Raw genomic sequence first — 20,084 nt, 5'->3', positions numbered from 1 at the left:
TCAAGCAAGATATCGATAGAATTTCCTGTCTGCTTTATCTCTTTCTAGAATCTCCAGATCAATGAAAGACTCGATACGCTTTTCTGTGACAACTGGGTTTGGCAGGAAGCGAGATTGCAATTGTGATGTGACCTCAGTTACAATGGTGTTATGATCTAATACCCTTCTGGATCTCATAATTCTCACTATCACAGCTTCAATCTGTGGTTTTCTGTCTTCTTCCATTCTTTGGCGAGTCTCCTGCTTCTCTGGTTCTGACTCCTTTTGTGCTGCCACGGTGCCTATCTTCACCTTGATGAACTTGCTCGTAAATTTGTCATCGAAGTAGAAAGCATCATCCTCGGCTATGTCCTTGCTCATTGGCTCCTTGCTCAGGACATTTTCACCTTTGACACAAGCAAGCGACTGAAGACAATGCTTCAGATCTGAAGCTGGGATTTGTGTAGCCTGTTCTATTTCTCTGTAAGTCAACCCATCTGCAGAATCGAACAACATAAGAATACACATTTGGTAAGTCGAAATATTCAATTTGTGTTTATAAAACACCTGAAATGCTCTCATCGTTCTTGATATGACACAAGTACACCGGTCACCCTCAGACTTGAACCTGAAATGCTCTCATCGTTCTTGACATCATTCTTAAACTTCAAAATGTATTCTTTGCTCTAACCATCAATTGAAGATAACCATTTACAAGGACACATTTAAGTTTATAAGATAAATACAAAGATCATTGACTTCAAAACTATATACATGTAATTTCATCTTTTTGCTCTTAAAATTTGACATAGGTTTCTCCCATTATAAGGAGGAGATATGACTTGTGGAATCTGGGAAGATAGAGATAACGAAAAAAAGGTGAGAGTGACGATGGATCTAACGAAGATAGAGATAAAAATAGTTTTTTAATAATTAAGAGACTTCTAAGAAAATTATTAAAAATTAAGACACTATGTTAAAATTTGTCAAAGACAGAGACATATCTTGAAAATTCACCATGTTTCTTCTCCATGTCCCTAAGAAAACGCCCCTCGTGGACAGGAATTGGGGTTCCCACTTGAATCTGAAGCCTCCGCGTGCCGGTCACGCGTCCACCAGCAGCGCCACACGCACCCCTCCGTTTCCTTCTCGCGCTCAACGTCATATCTCACCTCTACTAATCCACTCAACTCGGCTAAGCCAGCAATTATTGGAAGATTCTGTGGGGCCCGATGGAGATTCACCACAAAGCCATCACCGCTTTATTAGGTAAATCAATGTGTACGAAGGTTTGAGATTAACGTGCACCCTCGGGTTCTTCCTGGCTTAAATAAAAACACTTTTCTTACTCATTTATTTGGCACTTGATATATACCTTACATGTGACTGGGAACAATGACCGACCCGATGTACCGCTTCTGCGGGCTCCCTATGTTTAGGCAGGTAGGTTGTCGCGTAAGCGCATATTTGTAAGAGAAATGTTGCTCCCAAGGTGGGTCCCAAACGTGAGGGAACGGCACGTGGAGGCAGACGGACAGTGGGATGTACCCAATGAACAGTCGGCTGCTCGCCACACGCTGCGGCGTGCCCACCTCTCTCTCTCTCTCTCTCTCTCTTTCTCGCTCAATTATCTGTTCGGGAAGGGAGGAGGAAATCCCCTGAAGCGGTCGACGTCTCTCTCTCTCTCTCTCTCTCTCTCTCTCTTAGTCTCTCTCCCGGCGAACAAAGATTAGTTTCCCTCGGTATGTGCTGTTGATCCCTTCTTCAGATCTTTAGCTCATGTTGTTGTTTCTCTCTGTGGAGTTTTCGTCGATCCGCGTGCGATCCGGCGTTGTGCCTTTATTTGGGATTAGGGCTCGCTCGCTGGCGTGATGATCATGTTTTATTATTTGAAGTTTGATGTTGAGATTTACCCTCTTTGTTCTTGTTGATTTTGGCATCCCTTGATTGTTCATTTGTAGCTCGATCTGTCAAAGTAAAAATAAAAATGTCTTCTTTTTTCCCTCGATTAGAATACTATTTCTTTCCGTTTGAAAAGATCGTAGCTAGTTTGCTCTTGGAATTGCAGTCCCTGTTTCTTCTTTCAGAAAATTCGGTTCCTGCCTCCTCTTTCCTGACTGATTTGTGTCGCTTGATTTGTCAGAGACTTGGAAAGAAAACAATTCAATTCTGAGTAGGCGTGTTGTCTGTTCTTTACAGACACGTAACCGGAACATGGTAGCGAAGGCTTCGGCTTCTATGGCGAGCGGCGCAAACGCTGTATCCGAGCAATCTGCTGGCAGGTTGATAATAGAGATGGTTTTGGGTTGCTTGTGATTCTAATTGAAAAGACCGTTCTGCTATATGAAACCCTTCATTGATACCATGCTGCAATCTGCTTTGTGACTGCAAACAAATACGATTTTTCGGTGCTTGATTTGATTTTAGAATATCTGTTACAAATTCTTTCTGGTGTTTGAAAACCATTTGTACCAAGGAACGTTACTTTATGTCCGATCCTACTTTTATGTCCATTGTTTGAATTCTTAGCCCTTGCAATAAATAGGAAATTCCTTGACGATGTAAATACCATAGATGCTAAAATAATCAGCTAAACTTTTAGAAAATTAACTTGGCAAGTACTAGTAGGGTCTTAGTGAAGTTTGCTGCTTAAATTTTGGGGTTCAATAGGAGCTTAGGTTAATTACTTGTACCACTAATATATATCTATATTAGATCCAAATACATCATACTTTATCAACCTATGAGCTTGAACGTTTGAAACAAAATTGATTTATTTCTAACAATAACATTCCTCATTCTTCATCTCCTTAACATTTCATGCTCATACGAATACATGCTGTGAATAATTACCATCTTCTGTGAAATTTCTGTAAATTTGTTTGGCTTCTACTTGACACCATGTTAATATATATCAATTTCTCATTCTTAGTAAGTTTGGAATCCTAAAAAATCAAATAAATTTGACAATTTCTATTGTATATGATGCTTAAATAAAAGCTCTGTGAACCACAACACCAAATCCTAGTATTTGGAAAGGCCATGATCTGAGAAAGAGAACCTAGTTTTGTGTTTTATCAACATGCACTACTTACATTATCCATTAAGCATTTTAAATCTATTTAACAGCAAAACTATGAGGTATAATCAAGTATTTGTCATTTTTAATGGACCTACTTGATCTTGGGCTATAAAGTATGTCAAATAAAGCTGCCAGTCTACAAAAACTTGAATGTCATATCTTGCTGTACCTTGGAGGAGTATGCTGTATGAAGAAGCTTCTCTATCTTGTTCTGTTCTCCTATTTTCATATTTCATTTCCCATATGACTTTGATTGTTGGTGCATGTGTAGATCTGGACTGTACCTATTGGAGGTTCCTTCCCCTTCTTGTTCTGTCTGATGTTTTCGTGACTTCATACTTAGAACCTTTTCCATTTGCTTCTATCTATCTCAGCTCTAACCTGGAAGTATCTTCTTATACAGGTCAATCCCAAGTACAAAAATGTCAAGGAAAGTTCCAAAGAAAGAACACAAGGCTATGAGAGAGAAGATGAAACGTGACCATTTGAATGATCTATTTCTGGAGCTGGGTCAGGCACTTGGTAAGTTTCCCTGTATAATATTTACTTTCAGATGGAAACACTATGGTAGAAAAACCTGCTTAAATTTACTGATGACTTCTTTCCCTTGGGTAGTTTGCATTGAATGGGGAACCAGAATCTCAAGTGTACAAAGATGTTAAGAAACTTTTTGTGAAGCTCAATATGGTACCTTTTCCCATTTTTGATGGTGGATGGGTGCTTAAACTGGTAATGAACGAACTTGGTCTCAAAGTGTCATTCTAAGTTATCGGGATTGGCAACCACACTACCCAATCTGTTCGTGTCTTGATATGCAATATATTTGCACCCTAGATTGCTGTCATATTCAGTCAGAATCACCAAGACTGAGGATGAAATTATATGGGACCTTATAATTGTTTAGTTTTACTGATGTAAACAAAGTAAATTCAAGGGATCTTATAATTGTTTAGTTTTACCGATGTAAACAAAGTAAATTCAAATAAAATTTACACCTGATATTCCAATACTATGATTCACTAAAGAAAAATCTCAAAACGATCTAAGTACTGAATAACAAAACAGTTGCAAATTTAAAGCTTTCATGTCTTATATGAGCATTACTTTTTGCACAACTAAATGCATAGTTGCTAAATTATTGTGATCAAAATATCCTTTTGGAGTAAGTGGGTTGCTCAAGTGATTCAATGTGTACCAGGACCTAGAATAATTGACTATCCTAAATCCCACATATTAAGAACCAGTTAAGTGGTGTACCCAGTAGATGCACTCATACTGTGACGACATTTTACATTCTGATAATTTGGTTCTACTTCATATTTTGTTGGTAGGTAAGGCATAGTTAATTTCTACACATCTTTATCCTTTCCTCTTCTTTTGGAGAAAGAATTATTACATGGATATATTTGTTGTATAGAATAAGAATTTATACTGTTAACTTATCAATTGATATTCTATTACTCCATTAAGTAATGCTGTGTTTATAAGTTTTGGCTTAATTATTCAATTTACAGAAACATCCCGGCAGAATAATGGGAAAGCCTCTATATTGGTTGATGCCACTCGATTATTGCGAGATCTCCTTGCACAAGTTGAAGTCCTTAGAAAGGAAAATGTTACTTTGATGAATGAATCTCACTATGTAAGTCTTTCAAACTGAAATCAAAATTGTGACATCTTTATTAAAAGATTCCTTTCATGTGCTCACTTTGCTTCTTCTTTTTTTTTTTCCTAAAACTACTTCAGATTTTAGGAGTTTGACTTCCAAGCTATTTGTCAAACAAGTGACAGTCAACTTCAGACTGCACCTTGAAGTTCATTTTCCTCTTTTGTCCCTAATTGTTTTTGTCTTTTGGCATGTTTAGGTTGGTTGCCCTTGAACCTCTTTTTAGAAATGAATTGCCCATACACAGTGCTGAATTAGAACTCTAAATGTTTCGGTTGATTCTTTGTTTCCTCTATTGATGTTGGACTACTTGGATGCTAAAAGCCTTTTCTGGTCAGGTCTAAAGCTACTGTACTGGAACTGTTATATGCTTTTGGAACCAATGTAATGTATTGCAAGGTTTTACATTTGTATGATGGTTTTTATTGGAAAAGTAAATGATTAGATAATTGAAAGCTTATAACAATTCTTGATTAGATAGTTCTATGGCAAGAAGCATGCATCATCCGGAGAAACAATTTATTAGCTCTTTCAAGTAAATAGAAATGACAAACAGATTAGGAAGAGAAAAATTGCAGTCAATATATTATTTGGGTGAGCAATTAATTCTTATATGTTCTTTCTGGTCCTGAGCTGGAACAGGTTACTGAAGAGAAGAACGAGCTGCAAGATGAGAAGAATGTCCTAAAAGCAGAGGTGGAGAAGCTGCAAAATGTGTTACATGAGGGGACGCAATCTGATCCTATGGCGGAGTGGCATAGCAAATCAGACTTGGCACCTCCAACTCTGCCTCAGTCCTTGACTGCAGCATTGCCAATGCAGCAACAGCCTGTTGCCCCCCTCATCGACATTGCCCTTCATCAAGATCTCAATCCCCTTTCAGATGCTGCAATTTCACCACCCTCATCAGCTGCTGCTTCAAAAGTGAGTAAACCACATGCCAGATACCCCACGCCCTCAGACACTTGGTCACTCGAGCTCCTTTCCAGAAATCAAAGAGCAGCACACGAAGCACAGCATGGCAGTGGCAGCACATCTGATGGAAGGGTGGAAGGCTTAGATAACCAATGATCCAGAAAAATGATCCATTTGAAAGATGTACATGATAACTTTTCTACTAGGAACTGAAGTATGTACTGGTCATGGCGAAATAAGTTTTTCAGCTCCTGTATGAGGACCATTGCTATCTTTATATCAATGTCTAATGAGTCATCTTTGAGCGGTCGGTTCTCAATACCACCTTTGTTGTATGCCATTTTACATTTTCTTGATAGTTTGTGCTTTTCTTCTATTTGTTTATTCAGATTGCCAGAACTGTTTGCTGTTTCAAACAAAGTTATGATCTCCTTATACGTGCAGTGTTTCACACTTATGTCTCTGATCTATTTTTGTGGTGTTTCATCTGAAAGCCAACTGCTGTAGGTATTGGTAGCGAAGTGGCTAGAAATTTTGGGTCATTCTGGATTTAATTTGTACTAAGATTGTCTATGAATGGTAGGGTTTCCATTCTTTTGTCATACTGGAGAGGACCCAAACCCTTTATATGCTACTGTTGGAACTCTTAGCTATGATCTATCTTCATCAGTAACAGAAGATAATGATAATGATGGTGATTGTGGTGTTGATAAGATGAGTTCTGATACTTTTCCAAAGCATGTGGCCTTCACCTCTCTTTTTTGCCAGTGAGCAAAAGAACAGGTGAGATGCAAGTCTGAGACTTGAAAACTTTATTCTGATGATAAATATAGGATCCTATGGTTCTGTTGATGGAAGAAGGAGCAGGAATAACCTACTTTGTCAAAGAGGGTGGGGTGAGGAGGATCTTTGACCACCTTGAAGTACCAACAAGTTCATTACTTTTGTGTCTCTGAGAGCTTGCATGATGACTCTGCAAGGGGTGAGAAGGGTGTGAGGATCTCTGACCACTTTGGATTAAATCGTGTCATTGCTTTTGTGACAATGAGAGCTTCAACCATGCAGAGCAAAGAGTCAATCTCCAGCTGGTGTTACAACAAGGAATACAAGTGAATGATGACAGTCCTCACAGGAATCCAACAAGCTTGGAAGCTGACAGTTTGATGATTGCTGCCAGAAGAAACAACCCAAAGAATGTGCTGCTGTTTCCTTCAGTTCTCCCTTTAACAAGAGGTAAGTGTTTATATAAATATTAAATTTTTGTGATATTTATTGCAAAATGGAGTTAAAAGCTTTGGTGAAAAAAAGGAGCAAAATTTCATATTTGTCCATGCAAAGTGAGTGATTTTTTGTATTTATCCATCTAATATATACATTTAGAATCAAATGACAGTCCTTTGTTGAGATATTAAGACATCACCTTATAGTTAACTGAGCTTATAATTTTCTATCTTTTTAATTAAAACAAGATGGTCATTATGTTAAAGCATCAATAGAAACTAACATTCATCTATGTGAAAATGTACACTAAATTATATATCAATTTTGACCACTATATATATATATATATGTATTGTACATGAAATTATATATTGTACATCAATCATTGTCCTCCCACTTTATAAAATGACAATTGACCTTTTCAAAATTGAAGATTAATTCCACAATATCTTCAGCTGTGATTCCAAAAAAAGCCTCACAGTCTCATTTAAAACAATTTTCTAAAACACATTTAAATGGTTTCTCCTCTCAATTCACCCAATGTTTATCCCTTTCACAGGTCTTATATTACTTGATATTTTGCACGATATATTTGCACATGAATGAGATTTATTATTATTATTACTAATATTATTAATTTGATTGTTGCAGTTCCTAACACTCGATTGCCATCTTTTGTTAGCTCAGCCAATTGGGGACATCTTATGTATAATAAAATAATTTCTTCTTTAAGTATTAATCATGAAAAAACGATTATCCTAAAACAAATTAAAAGTGATTATGAGTTTTTGTTTTGTGATTAACTTTTTCTATAAGCATATAAGACGTTAATTGCATTAATACTGTATTAATCTATAAATGCGAGATTGCTGAATATAGAATTTGTATTTTTATTTTTTTGGAAAGGAGAAAATTACTTCATTAAATCATCCCTGTGATGATACAATCTCCAAGTACAAACTAAGATTGTGGATTACCACATTTAGATTTCGTCTAATGTGATAAAATATCACATGATCGAACAACATAGAATTTGTCTTTGAAAGTTGAATTTTAGGATGAATAGATTTCTCGGAAATCAATTTACTAGTTGAATAAATAATAATAATATGGATATAATGATAACAGCCGTGATATGATAATGATTGACGGTGATAGCGAAAGAGAGATTCGTTGGAGACGTGATGATGTGATGTCTTTTAGGGTGATATCGACAGCAGATCTTTCGGTCGCACAATGCTTCCTATGGGCGCGGTTTGATATGGTGTGGCGGCGTCACTCCACACCTTTACAAGCTCACTCCTGTCCTCGCGAACACACACACACAACCGAGGGAGGAGAGAGAGAGAGAGAGAGAGAGAGAGGGAGAGAGATCGGCAGGGTTTCGATCGAAGAAGAGGAGGAGGGGAGAATGGGATCGGGATCTTTTCTTAAGGTGGTCGCCAAAAACTTCGACGTTCTCGCGGGGTATGAGCGGAACGCCCTCACCAAATCTTTCCTTGTTCTAGTCGGAATCCGTTGAAAGTTGTGATTCTTTGGAGGATTCTTTTGGTGATTTCTGGAGATCTTCTCCTTGTGTTTCGTTTCATTGATTTCGAAGCTCCGGTATCCATTTCCTTATGTAAATTCCCTTCGTCTGCATACTGTTTTGCCTTGTACTTTTGCTTCGCAAAGAATGGATTTTTCCTTAAGTGACTTGGAGAATCTTGTGGAGTATGCTAATTTGTTTTTGGTTGATTATATGAATTGTAACATAGTAATAGGAAAAATTGTAATTTATGACGGGGACACTTTTGTGCCGTCCGGTTGTCCAATTCTTTCTCCCATTGCCTGCCTCCTTAGTAGGAAATTGTTAGTGTTCTGTAACCTAATTGTTTGTAGTTCCACGTTTCTTGTGGTGGTATATAGTCAGCAAATCATGGGCATAATTTTTAGGTTAGCAATCGAAAATGTAGTACCCAACCACGGATTGTCTCCAAATTGTATATATTACCTGCTTCGTTTCTATTATGACATCATTGTAACTTAAGTGTGCAATAGAACGTGAACTTCTTTCTGATCCTTGAAGGATTCGTACATCAGTCAGAAACTTTCTCATCTAATTCATCCCAGAATCTATTGGGAATTTCCCAACTAAGATCTCGCAAGATATTTTCTTGGCTTTGCTTTTTGTTCCACTGTATTATGCTTTGAAGTTTTCCATGAATTGATTGAATAACTTTACTTTCTTTAGTTCTTTGATATTTTATCCTTCATGAATTTCCCAGAATCTTTCTGAAAGATGTTTTCTTGGCTTTGCTTTTTGTTCCACTGTATATGCTTGGAAGTCTTTCATCGAATTGCTTTAGTTATTTGATATTTTATCCTTATTCTGTTACTACACCAAATTCATGATCTTCCAGGTGACGTAAAAGAAGTTCTATATCACAAATTCTAATTACACTTATATACAAACTGAAGATGATAATTTTTTTGTCAAACCATCAATTTTTCAGAGACATTATGCTTTGGTGCTTGTAACTCAAATGTTTCATATATTAGATTGGCTCTTTGGTTGTTTAATGTGCTGCAATATCCTTGCAATTTTATGATCTTATGTATTTATGTATTTATATAGAACTTAACTAAACATATAACTTTTTACATATCTTAATAGTGGCAAGAGATCCACGTAGCCGACCCCAAATAGTTGGGACTTACAGCTTTGTTGTTGTTGTATGTATTTATGTAGATTTTTTCTTTGAATACTAACAGTTGTTCACTTTATATTTCGTTTCATAATTATTGCTTTACCTCCATGTTTGGGTTTGAAGATTTTCTCTATCTCTAGAGCCACTTGTCTTTTTTTTTTTTGCATTACTTTGAACAACCCTCTGGAATCCGTTTCTAGGACATGAATGGAAATTCATATCATGTACTTGGACAAGCCAATGACCATTCAGAGCCTATTATGCATTTAAAAAAGGCTGAGGAAGTAACCTTATAACTCTAGCTAGCCAGGAAATACCAAATTAATGCTTGAGAGACAAGCCTGTTGGTGCAAAATTGGGATGGAGATGTTCATTCTTGTTGTTTTATCTCCTGTCTAATTTACACTGATGGTTTGAGCTCTTTATTGTACATTGATTCTTTGTGTCAGGTTGAGGTCAGCATTGGTCCCCACAACGGATCTTGTCATTTTGTCACTGCTAAGCTTCTTTCCATGTTTAGGTGCACTTTCGAAGTTTGCTTCTAGGCTTATTGCTTGCATGAGCTTAAGCTACAATCTACTGTATATATTTCTTCATCCCAACTAGCGTCTTAAGGATGTCCTCTATATTTTCCTTGTGAGGATTGTAATTTAGAGAATTGTCATTAGTCATCAAGTTGTCCACCATTTGTTAAGATTCTTTGAAATCTTCTTTAGAGTTTTTGTTTTTAATTCATTGAGTTGTTGATTGTATTGGAAATACTCAACCTGTTATAAACCAATGTCCATGATCTTAATGTGATATGATATTATATTTCATTAGATTTTTATTAGGCAGTGATCTGATGATAGTCTGAGTTGGACTCATTCTGCTTGATAAACAAGAGATATTAGTTTCAGTTTTTAGGTTTCAATCTTTCTCATTTATAGAGGCTAACTTATGTGCATATGAGATTAAATTATTTCAACTATGACTAGTTTTAGTTCTAGTTTGTAGAAAACTTATTTGTGACCTAAGCATGATATTTTAGTGTGACACATGGGAATAAAGGGAAGAAAAATTAGACACAAGAATCAATTAATTGGGTCTATAAAAAGATTATGATCTTAGTCAAAACAAGTGCTAAAGCATGTAATGTCTTGAACTCTTGATGTAAAACTTATTTGTCATCCATAATTATGAAGTATTTTATTCAACACAAGAATCAAAATTAGTATTAGACTTGTCATATATAAGCAGAAATTGTCCTTTCTCTGGTGAAGAGCCTACAGAATGTGATCCCTTGTCAAATTGAAATTGCATTCATGGTTGAGTTTTGAACAACAAAATTTGGTTTTTTTGTATCAGCTGCCGGAATGATATCATTTTATTTATGATGCAGGGAAAGCATATGTGATTTGATAATGCAGATACCAATATTGGATATTGTTACATGTAAATGTAAAGCAAGATTTAATAAGTAATGTTGAATTAGATGTCTTATTAAATCATTTGAGCAAAATTAAATGGGAAGAACATTCATGGTATCCAATATGTTGGGTCCAATATCAGGGCCATATCTTTTTAGTATCTTCAGAATTTTCTTGTGACTTGTGACACTAGAAACTAATGTCAAATCTTCTAGTCAAGGAATTATATTTGTTGTTGACATGTCATGTTTAATGCAATGGTTACTTGTTCTTCATATTTCTTTTAGATTTTTTTTCTGTTTTGGTTAAAAAACATTTTGTGCTGTTCCAGTATTCTATGTTCTAAAAGCTTTTCTTATGATTCTGGTTTGCAGGCCAGTAGTCACTCTTGTGTATCCATTGTAAGTGGCTTTTATGACTTGATAGTCATTTATAAATCTTCTAAATTATTTTTGATTCTCAGTAAAAATGCACTGGTGTTGGACCTTGACAGATATGCATCCGTTAAAGCAATAGAAACCAAATCTTCTGCTGATGACCAACAGTGGCTGACTTATTGGGTGTTGTACTCATTCATGACTCTGTTTGAGCTTACTTTTGCAAAAGTTTTAGAATGGTTAGTTATTTTCTTTTTTTCTGCTAAGTTGACATACCAAAATTTTCCTAGCTTGTTTCTCTTTGCTTTGCCATTCATTTTGGTGGTTGAACGTCCTTGAACTTTCTAATCAGATACTATGACTTTCATGCTGATTCATTTAAACCTGTTAAAGATACAAAGAGAGAAGTTATTTTACAAAGTCAGAAGTTATTTTGTCTTTCTCTCAAAATGATGACAATTCTATTTATGTGCATTTGTAATACATTGAATGGAAAATCTTGAATTGCAGAAAATTCAAATTGCACAACAGGTAAAATTCAAAACATTTCTAGTTCCTGTGCTTTTATGGAGAACAGTTAGCATATGGCAGAGCAACGAGCTAACCAAGATTATAAATTATTACAACAAAAATGTTAACTATGTGTATGCTTGAGACAGAATGTTTAGGATATTGATCTGTATGTACATTTTGGCAATTAGCACATTACATGCAGCTTTACTGCTCTCTTTTGCTTTTATACGAGCATATTGGCGATTTTCCCTTGATTTGGTGAAATGTCATTACCTAGTCTTTTAATAGTCAAGTTAATATGTCCTACTTCTCATTATGTTGATTACTCCTTAGTCCTTATTTCACAAAATTAGACTGATTCATGTGGCTTGTACGATTTATTTGAATTCTGATCATTTCTGTTATTTTTTCTGACTGCAAATTTCATGGGTGTATCAGTTCTTTCCTGCTTGAATCTGCTTCATGCAAGACAATAGCTTATAATTTCATCTCTGTTGCAAAACATCCATATTTGGTGTAGGCTTCCCATTTGGTCGTATGCAAAACTGATGTTCAGCTGTTGGTTGGTCTTGCCATATTTCAATGGTGCTGCATATGTTTATCAACATTTTGTGAGGCCATTATTTGTGAACCACCAGACAGTAAACATCTGGTATATCCCACGAAAGGAGGACTTATTCAGTAAACCAGATGATATATTGTCAGCTGCAAAGAGATATATCGAAGAGAATGGACCAAAAGCATTTGAGAAGCTAATAAGCAAGGTTTGCCTGATATATAACATTATCAAAGTGTTCATTTTCCCCATTTGTTTTGCTGGAGAAAAGTAGCAATGTGTCATTATTGTATATCTGATAATGCATTTTTATTGCTATATTGTTCGTGGATCTATGTTGAGAACAATTATATATCTATCTATATATATATATATATATATATATATATATATATATATATATTCATTTTCAATTTGAAAAGGGATCTTGATCCAGCAACTAGCCATATTCATCATAACTACAGATTCAAATTTCAAACCATGTGTTTCTGTTACCATCTTCAGTTGATCTCACTTCTTTTTTATAATCCTTGAGCAAGGCTCCAATATAACTTGTGTAATATGAGATATAATACTTTTGTCCTGACTTCCTCTAATTTCGTTGTGTCAAATTCTGCATCTTGCTTCAAAAGGAAGGAATATTGCTACCTTGTTGAATACAAAATTTAGTCTGGCACTTCTCTTGGCATAAGATTTTTAGCATTGGTAAGACAACAGAATTCTGTTCCTGGACTTATGTTGTGTAACTCTTTTTGGGTAAATTGCATTTTCCCTACCCATGTTTTGGGACATTTGTAATTGTTCATCTGCATTCATGCTGTATCACTTTGCCCCTGGGTTTTTCTCTGATTGCTTCCATACATTTTTAGTGCTGCTACATGTCACAAAAGGATGAAGATGCCCTCATGAGATCACCTTTTTGCAAGGGCAGTGTCATCTTTTTTGATGTGGGGTTAGTAATGGAAATCCCAGTAAACAAGTAGAGTAAAACCTATGGGTCAAAGTGATACAAATCAAGATGCAGGTTGACAATATGAAATCATCCAAACCACGGGATGGAAAAGTGCAACTTGTTCTTATTTTTCCTCTTGAGGATTCTTTTACTCATGTTGTTGCTTGCAGTGTCTTGTTTCATTGAATTAGCTATGGAATTTTTCTTTCTAAATAAAATTTATCATTTTCCTTTGTTATGAGAAAGAACAGTAGTGAATTATCCTTCCTCACGAGCTCAAGAATACTGTAGGCACCAAATCTCTCCTTGCAGTCCGAAAGAACACCTAAAGCTCGTCGTACAATTTTGGAGGAGGTGCAAGCTCAAAGAGAATCTCATTCCGAAAGAGACTCTAAATCTTGGAGTGAAAATTGTACAATCTTTGATGGAGATTATAGATACTGAAAATTGTGTCTGACCCCAGTAGGTGGAGGTAAGTCAACCACATCTCTTTGTACTTTGCATCATTTTTCATTTCTTCTCAGCAAAAAATAATCTCAGAGGAAACAAATGACCATCCAGTGTTTGCAGTTATCTCACATGTTCCTGTGATGAGAAAAGGCTTGTGGATTAAGCTAAGGTGGGGCATCAGTTGCCAGGTTCTAGTGGAGTGACCGATAGTCTTGTTGCATTTTCTGCTTGATTAGTCTGTATCGGTGGTTGTGTTTAGTTTCTGCTTGTTGTAGATACCTTTCGCGGTGTGGGTTTGCTAGTAAACTAGGATACACTCTATTTCACTGACTCAAATTTGTTGTACTTGCTCACATTTTTCTCCAAGTGGATTCTTCCTGGTATTTGTCTTTGTGAAGCCAGATTTCTATGTAGAGACCGAAGGTTATATTTCTCTATGGAATCTGATCCCCTGTATATTTATTTTTATCTGTTGTTTAATCAATATTTATGCGACATACTTGCATGTGAGAGGAGATGTTAAAGCTTTTTTTTTTTAATTATTATTTTTCTAATATTTTAAGCCTTTGGAACTTGTGATTATTATTATTTCAAGGTAGGTCATGAGTTCAAATCCTTTATTTGTTTTGTTTATCATCTCCTTCAGCCTCTATGATTCCATCCATCAGCTCAGGGCAACAGCTTGTAAGGTTCAGATGCCCATTGCAACTGAGCTCCACAAGCTACCATTATCATCATCATCTTCATACCTTGACAACAAACGAGATCATTTGTGGATCAGCACTGTTTCAATGAAGAAATCATGATCCCTTCAACCAGAGGGGTGGGATGCTGTTGCTGGAACTTGTTTCTTGGGTCCTGAAGCAGAGCTTTCTTCTCCTTCAGGAGCAGCAGCAGCCCGGAAATGTAGTGGGCATCCTCCGGGGACTGATCTTGAAACCATTACACTCTTGATGAAGAGGATTGGAGCTCTAAGGAGACTTGATCCTGCGTTCTAAACGACATTCATATGCTTGATGATTCAGTGCCGTTTCCTTCTGTTCGGGATCATCATTGTTTGTTTGTTCTTTTATCAATCTCCTCCTCCTCGATTTATTGGTCGAGATTTTACTAAAAATATTATTCGATAAATATTTAAAAGAGGACACATTGTCGAAGAGTTGGATAACATAAACTAAATTTAACCCACAACTTAATAATTTAAAACTATTTTCACATAAACTAAATTTAACCCACAACTTAATAATTTAAAACTATTTTCCCATTCACAAAAGAATGCTTTCGACAGACGATTGAACGATATTTTCAATTTTCACATATGTATTGCTATCTTTTTGTTGCTTGTCAGCTAAAGCTGAAAGCAAAACCAATGATGATATCTTTTTCAATAAGAATTTTTTATTACATTAAACGACATACAAAACGCTAACACATGATCTCGAACTTGAGACCAATATCTCACTCATCACTAGAATGTCTCAACAAATACATAATATCACCATATGTTAAACTATAATTTCGATACCACGGAGAAACACATGGACAGCTTGCTCGACCAATATCTATTATAATACAAAGCATATCAATCCTAGTCCATCTACTCTTGCTAGCTTCAGTTATAAAAAACAGAGCAGATGGGTATTTACACCTGTAAGTACTCTCTATAATAATTTCTGTATTAATTCTTGTGTCATTACCGAAGTAATTCATCCAAAGACAGCATTTCTTCGAGGCCGTCGTACCTGTCCATAAAGCTGGTTAGTTCAATCCGTGGTCACCTTGATGCATCTGCAGTAAAAGTATCTTTTCGGTCAGCAAGAAGAAAGATGTCAGTGACTGGTATCCTCTTAAGTTGGTCCCCATCCTTGAGATTGCTCTCATTTGAACAACTGGTGATCATTAGGAGTCTCTGCAACCTTCCCATTCTTCATTAACTTTGTCATAACCTTCCTGCAATCCATCAAGTTCTTGTTTTTGTTTATGTAAAGCCAAGATCTAGATACGCATACATGGATTCAAGGATGTGCACATAGATATGTTGACATCTTCAAGAACTTGTTGGTAATGGGCACAGCCAGTTGATCCGGATGGAAGCAGCAGAATCATTTTCGTGAAGCGATCAAAGGGTTAATGGATCGAAGAGTGGCAGAAGTATGGAACACTTTTGAAGACAGCTTGATCATGGCAATGGGAGACACCACTGACAAGTAGATTGGAACATGCTAAAGTATTGAATGAACCTACCTAGTAAAACTGCAAAAACAAGGAGACTACTGAGATAAAGAATCTAGGAAAAGTATTAGTGTATGTAAAGAGAACAGATGCACAGTGCCTCTGTTTTTATTGAAGATAAATAATCTACATTACTTGAAGAAAACCATATTAACTAAAGTAACATATGATATCCATGATTCAGGATGTGATAGATAGTGCACCATTCTGAATTCACAAATTCAAGTTAAAAGAAGTTTTCAATGTTCTCGTTTCTATTTAACATAATACACCAATTGGAAAACATACTATAACTATGAGGCATGTGATAATAAAGAAAGGAATACATATACAACACCGTTCTGTTAAACTTCAGAGTAACCTTTCTGTTAAAGAGTTCATTGCATGGGCATAAAAAATGGATCGAAAAGAAATGATATAGTTGCCTCTATCGTGAACTTCTTTATTAGTCCATTGGCCATAGTTTAATGATCAATTTAATTGACTAGATAAATTAGATCTCAAAAATCTTTTTCCACATCAATCAAGGTACATATACAACACCGTACAAAATCCAAAAAGAAAAGAAAGGAGAAAAAAGAAATATCCACTATTCCGTATACACCTATCAAATAGATAGACTCCTATTCTCAAACTAACCACGACCATATGCCTCAGTGCTACACCAAACTCAGAGCATAATCTAACAGTATCTTACCACAAATCGTTGACTGATTAGTGATTTACATTTTACAATGCATGACCTAAATCATGGAATATTTACTATTGTACTGATAAAAAAGCAATATTCCAAAAATCCTAAGGAAGCATAGGGAAAGAAAATAAAAATAAATGTATTCAGTCGATGGCTTGTATTTACCTTCGGGTTGGCTATTCTTGTAAATCAACCACACATCCTTGTTCATATATGCTTCTATGTACATTTATATGTATGTAAAAATGTGTTCCAGACTCCAAATATAACATATTTTGTTGTAAGAGATCTAAAATAAGTCTATCATCATCATATCAACTTTTGGGACTAGTAACGTTCTGACTACGAATGCGATCCTTACTCAAGGTCATATTCACACTCAAACAACTTAAAGGTAATAAATCAAAATAAGATCTGTAGAAATTCATGGGGTTGAAGTAGAATTTTTGAAAACCGACAACATCCAAACAGATGATTGACTGTCCACTTATCCGCCATGATGGTAAGAAACTACAACTATGGCAAATTCTGGATCTTGATCAGGGTTGGAAGTCTAATCTATACAATTTTCACTAAACATTAAGGTAAACTAAGATTTTCTTTTGAATCACTACATTCTGCCATAGCTTAAAAGCTAGTAAAGATCATAAAAGACATCAGCAAAATGTTGGAAAACAATAGACAAGCAACATATTACATGTTGGAATGCCTTAAAGTTCAACATTTATGCTGTAAAAAATTGACAGAGTTATTAAAATGTAAAAAAGGCAGAATGTGATTTTCAACTGCAACAAACACAGATTCCAATAGTACCAAAGGTATTCTACATACGTAATTCTGTGAGAAAGATGTGTTTAAAATTCAAATTTCAAGATAGGGGACATGGATAGCAACTAAATATCTGCTGACTGGAACTAATGAGATTTGTATTACTCCTGACAAGTGATATAAGTGAAAAATGTAATTCTAGCAAATCATTAAACAAGCATCTTATTCAATGCTATGAAAGAAGAAACCCTATAGAAAACTGCCATCTTATTCAAAAAGGAAGAAAAACTATGATTAAGAAGGAATATTCAAGTATTATAAGAAAAACTTAAACACTGAATCTAAGCAACACATACAAGACAGTAGCTTTCTGGGTAATTGGAGTATCCAGCTGTTAATTCCTGCTACAATAATACATCCAATTATGACCTTCTATTTTGATGACCTCAAGTATTATAGCATATCCAAATTTTTTGTAACTGTGCAAACACCTCTGAATTTTTTTTTAATAACATAGGCGCATCAATAATTATCAGACGCAAGTTCTCATCCATGAGGTCAATCATAAATAAGAATGCCATGCATTATGTGCCTGAACTCTCTTTTATTTGTGCCCTCAAAAGACATGAGTTACATCATCATGATCATCATCAGCCTGCATACCCGGCCCGTTGGTCCCCAACACTTTCCTTGGCTTTGGTGAGAGCCCCTTTGCCACCATCTCCTCATCGTATTTCCGAGCCATGTCAACCATCCCCTTCTGCAATAATGCATCAATCAATGCATTATAAGCAAATGCATCCGGGCTACAGCCATGCTCCAACATTGAGTTCCAAATCATAAACACCGGCCTGAGAAACCCCCACCTTCCAAACTTGCTCATCAGCATCACATAGGTATCCATCTTCGGCCGGCAACCACTCCTTATCATCTTATCAAACAGCCCAAGAATCTCCTGTGGCCTACTCAGATTCTGAAAGAAGCAGTGGTAAGTCATCGCATTTGGCTCACAACCCTTTTTCCTCATCTGATCAACAAAAGCATACCCCTCCCTGAACCTCCCCTCCTGGCACAGCAACTTTATGATCGTGTTGAAGGTCGCAACGTTGGGCTTGCAACCAGAATCAAGCATCTCCCTGTACATTCTAACTGAGAAATCGACACCTTGTGAAAGCCCAATCGCCTGGATAACTGTGTTATACGCAACGACGTCTAAAAGGAACCCATTTTTCTTCATCTCTTTGTATAATTTGACAGCCTTCCACGGTTTCCCAGCCTTGGAGAGGATATCCATGTAGATGGAGTATGAATGGAGGTCCTTCTCCACCCTTTTCCGATCCATCTCCTCCCAGAACTCGCGGCACTTGCTCCACCATCCCATCTTGAGCCATCCCCGGAGGAGGAGATTGTAAGTCTTGGTGTCGGGTGGGAAAGGCGGCGTTTTGGAACGGAGGCAGATCTCCTCGGCCTCGGCCGCATGGCGGTGGTCGCAGAGGGCATCGACGAGGAGGTGGAAGGTAACACGATCACGGAGGCCGTGTTGGGCGGCGGCGCGGTCGAAGGCGGTAAGGGCATCGTCAACGAGGTGCGCGGCGGCAAGGCGGTTGAAAAGGGCGCGGAACGAGGGGCGGAGGAGGTCGGGAGGGGAGAGGGGGTGAGAGGAGAGGAGGCTCCAAGCGAGGGGGAACTCGAAGTGCTTGCCGAGGATATCGATGGTCCGGGAAAGAGCGGCGGCAGTGTGGGTCGGGCCGCCCGCGGCGGCGGCGGCCGAGGACCAGTGGAAGAAATCGAGGGCCCGCTGCCAGTCACTGGCGTAGCTAGTGAGGGTTTCTAAGATGGTATCAAGGTCGAGAGTGGTAGATGGATCAGCCGCGGGGAAGGCGGAAGGGAGGTGGACAGAGGCGGCGGCGGTTGAAGAGGTGGACGAAGAGGAGAAGAGGCGGTAGAGTTGATGGGAAGGTGGGAAACGCATAATGTTACGGCGTCTTCGATGCGCCGTCTTGACCTACTCCGAGTTGTGATATAACTCGTCGTCGTTTCGGCAAAACGAGCAAACGGACTAATTACGTATTAACTTGCGTTACAACACCTCGATGTAATATTACCTTTAGTGTTATACATCTTAGTATTTTATTTTTTTTTACTTAAAAAATACATATTAATATTTTTTTATATTTATAAAAATAAAATATCTAAATTTATTTATCCTAACATTATCGATTTTATCAATAAAAATATATAAAAAAATAATATTTCAATTGATAATGACAGATGACATCGATAGTGATGGACAATAATATCACTGGGGTCCATGAATGGTTATTATGAATGATGAGAGCGATGACGAAAGATGACGGTTGCTATGTATTTGCATCAACACTGATGCAGTTTGTCGAGTAATCCTTCAGCCTGCATCTGTTTTGACATTGAAAGCGATTGAAAAGATTATCGATGCAAATGTTAAGTAACGCCACTCTGTATCTCGATGCAATTGTCAAATGACATTGCTCGGTATTTACATCGGTGACTCTTTCGTCGCTCGACAACTATCGACACTGGGACAAATGCAGAGTGATGAAA

General features: G+C 36.9%; 4 protein-coding genes across 9 annotated transcripts; 2 read left to right on the top strand and 2 right to left on the bottom strand.

Moving 5' to 3' along the window:
* LOC135607582 (cullin-3A-like) lies at positions 1–561 on the bottom strand. The gene has a single exon (XM_065099529.1). The coding sequence runs from the start codon at positions 559–561 to the stop codon at positions 1–3; it is 561 nt and encodes a 186-aa protein (XP_064955601.1).
* A 1,003-nt stretch (positions 562–1,564) lies between these two features.
* Positions 1,565–6,079, top strand: LOC135584494 (protein IRON-RELATED TRANSCRIPTION FACTOR 3-like). 3 transcript variants are annotated; one of them, XM_065100176.1, is made up of 5 exons: positions 1,565–1,721; positions 2,123–2,261; positions 3,465–3,583; positions 4,576–4,703; positions 5,370–6,079. In XM_065100176.1, exons 2-5 carry the CDS (start codon positions 2,194–2,196, stop codon positions 5,796–5,798), a joined length of 744 nt encoding a protein of 247 aa, XP_064956248.1. In that variant the 5' UTR covers positions 1,565–1,721; positions 2,123–2,193; the 3' UTR covers positions 5,799–6,079. The 3 variants fall into 3 exon arrangements, with proteins under 3 accessions (XP_064956248.1, XP_064956249.1, XP_064956247.1); XM_065100177.1 differs by having other exon boundaries at positions 1,573–1,721; positions 2,179–2,261; XM_065100175.1 differs by lacking the exon at positions 1,565–1,721 and adding an exon at positions 1,836–1,880 and having other exon boundaries at positions 2,179–2,261.
* A 2,094-nt stretch (positions 6,080–8,173) lies between these two features.
* Positions 8,174–14,247, top strand: LOC135607931 (HVA22-like protein a). Of its 4 annotated transcripts, none has more exons than XM_065100174.1 (6): positions 8,175–8,330; positions 11,337–11,363; positions 11,456–11,578; positions 12,373–12,616; positions 13,652–13,832; positions 13,931–14,247. In XM_065100174.1, the coding sequence occupies exons 1-5, from the start codon at positions 8,275–8,277 to the stop codon at positions 13,802–13,804; spliced, it is 603 nt and encodes a 200-aa protein (XP_064956246.1). In that variant the 5' UTR covers positions 8,175–8,274; the 3' UTR covers positions 13,805–13,832; positions 13,931–14,247. The 4 variants fall into 4 exon arrangements, with proteins under 4 accessions (XP_064956243.1, XP_064956246.1, XP_064956245.1 ...); XM_065100173.1 differs by having other exon boundaries at positions 8,176–8,330; positions 13,922–14,247; XM_065100171.1 differs by lacking the exon at positions 11,337–11,363 and having other exon boundaries at positions 8,174–8,330; positions 11,426–11,578.
* A 1,037-nt stretch (positions 14,248–15,284) lies between these two features.
* LOC103979327 (pentatricopeptide repeat-containing protein At1g80550, mitochondrial) lies at positions 15,285–19,497 on the bottom strand. The gene is made up of 2 exons (XM_018822792.2): positions 17,861–19,497; positions 15,285–16,063 (listed from the first exon to the last, which is right to left on the bottom strand). The coding sequence occupies exon 1, from the start codon at positions 19,474–19,476 to the stop codon at positions 18,121–18,123; it is 1,356 nt and encodes a 451-aa protein (XP_018678337.2). The 5' UTR covers positions 19,477–19,497; the 3' UTR covers positions 15,285–16,063; positions 17,861–18,120.
* Between the last annotated feature and the right edge of the window lie 587 nt (positions 19,498–20,084).

Source organism: Musa acuminata, chromosome BXJ2-3 (genome assembly GCF_036884655.1).
Source record: "Musa acuminata AAA Group cultivar baxijiao chromosome BXJ2-3, Cavendish_Baxijiao_AAA, whole genome shotgun sequence".
NCBI classification, from domain to species: Eukaryota; Viridiplantae; Streptophyta; class Magnoliopsida; order Zingiberales; family Musaceae; genus Musa; species Musa acuminata.
Note: the sequence above shows the minus strand (reverse complement) of the source record. Positions and strands in the feature narration are given on the sequence as shown.

Excerpts from the sequence above, each read along its gene's own strand:
- LOC135607582 (XM_065099529.1), bottom strand. The coding sequence starts at position 561 with ATGAGAGCATTTCAGGTGTTTTATAAACACAAATTGAATATTTCGACT.
- LOC135584494 (XM_065100175.1), top strand. The coding sequence starts at position 1,851 with ATGATCATGTTTTATTATTTGAAGTTTGAT. Across the intron at positions 3,584-4,575 it reads GGAGCTGGGTCAGGCACTTG|AAACATCCCGGCAGAATAAT; the intron begins GTAAGTTTCCCT and ends TTCAATTTACAG. Across the intron at positions 4,704-5,369 it reads TGATGAATGAATCTCACTAT|GTTACTGAAGAGAAGAACGA; the intron begins GTAAGTCTTTCA and ends GAGCTGGAACAG.
- LOC135607931 (XM_065100171.1), top strand. The coding sequence starts at position 8,275 with ATGGGATCGGGATCTTTTCTTAAGGTGGTCGCCAAAAACTTCGACGTT. Across the intron at positions 8,331-11,425 it reads AACTTCGACGTTCTCGCGGG|TAAAAATGCACTGGTGTTGG; the intron begins GTATGAGCGGAA and ends TTTGATTCTCAG. Across the intron at positions 12,617-13,651 it reads TTGAGAAGCTAATAAGCAAG|GCACCAAATCTCTCCTTGCA; the intron begins GTTTGCCTGATA and ends AGAATACTGTAG.
- LOC103979327 (XM_018822792.2), bottom strand. The coding sequence starts at position 19,476 with ATGCGTTTCCCACCTTCCCATCAACTCTACCGCCTCTTCTCCTCTTCG.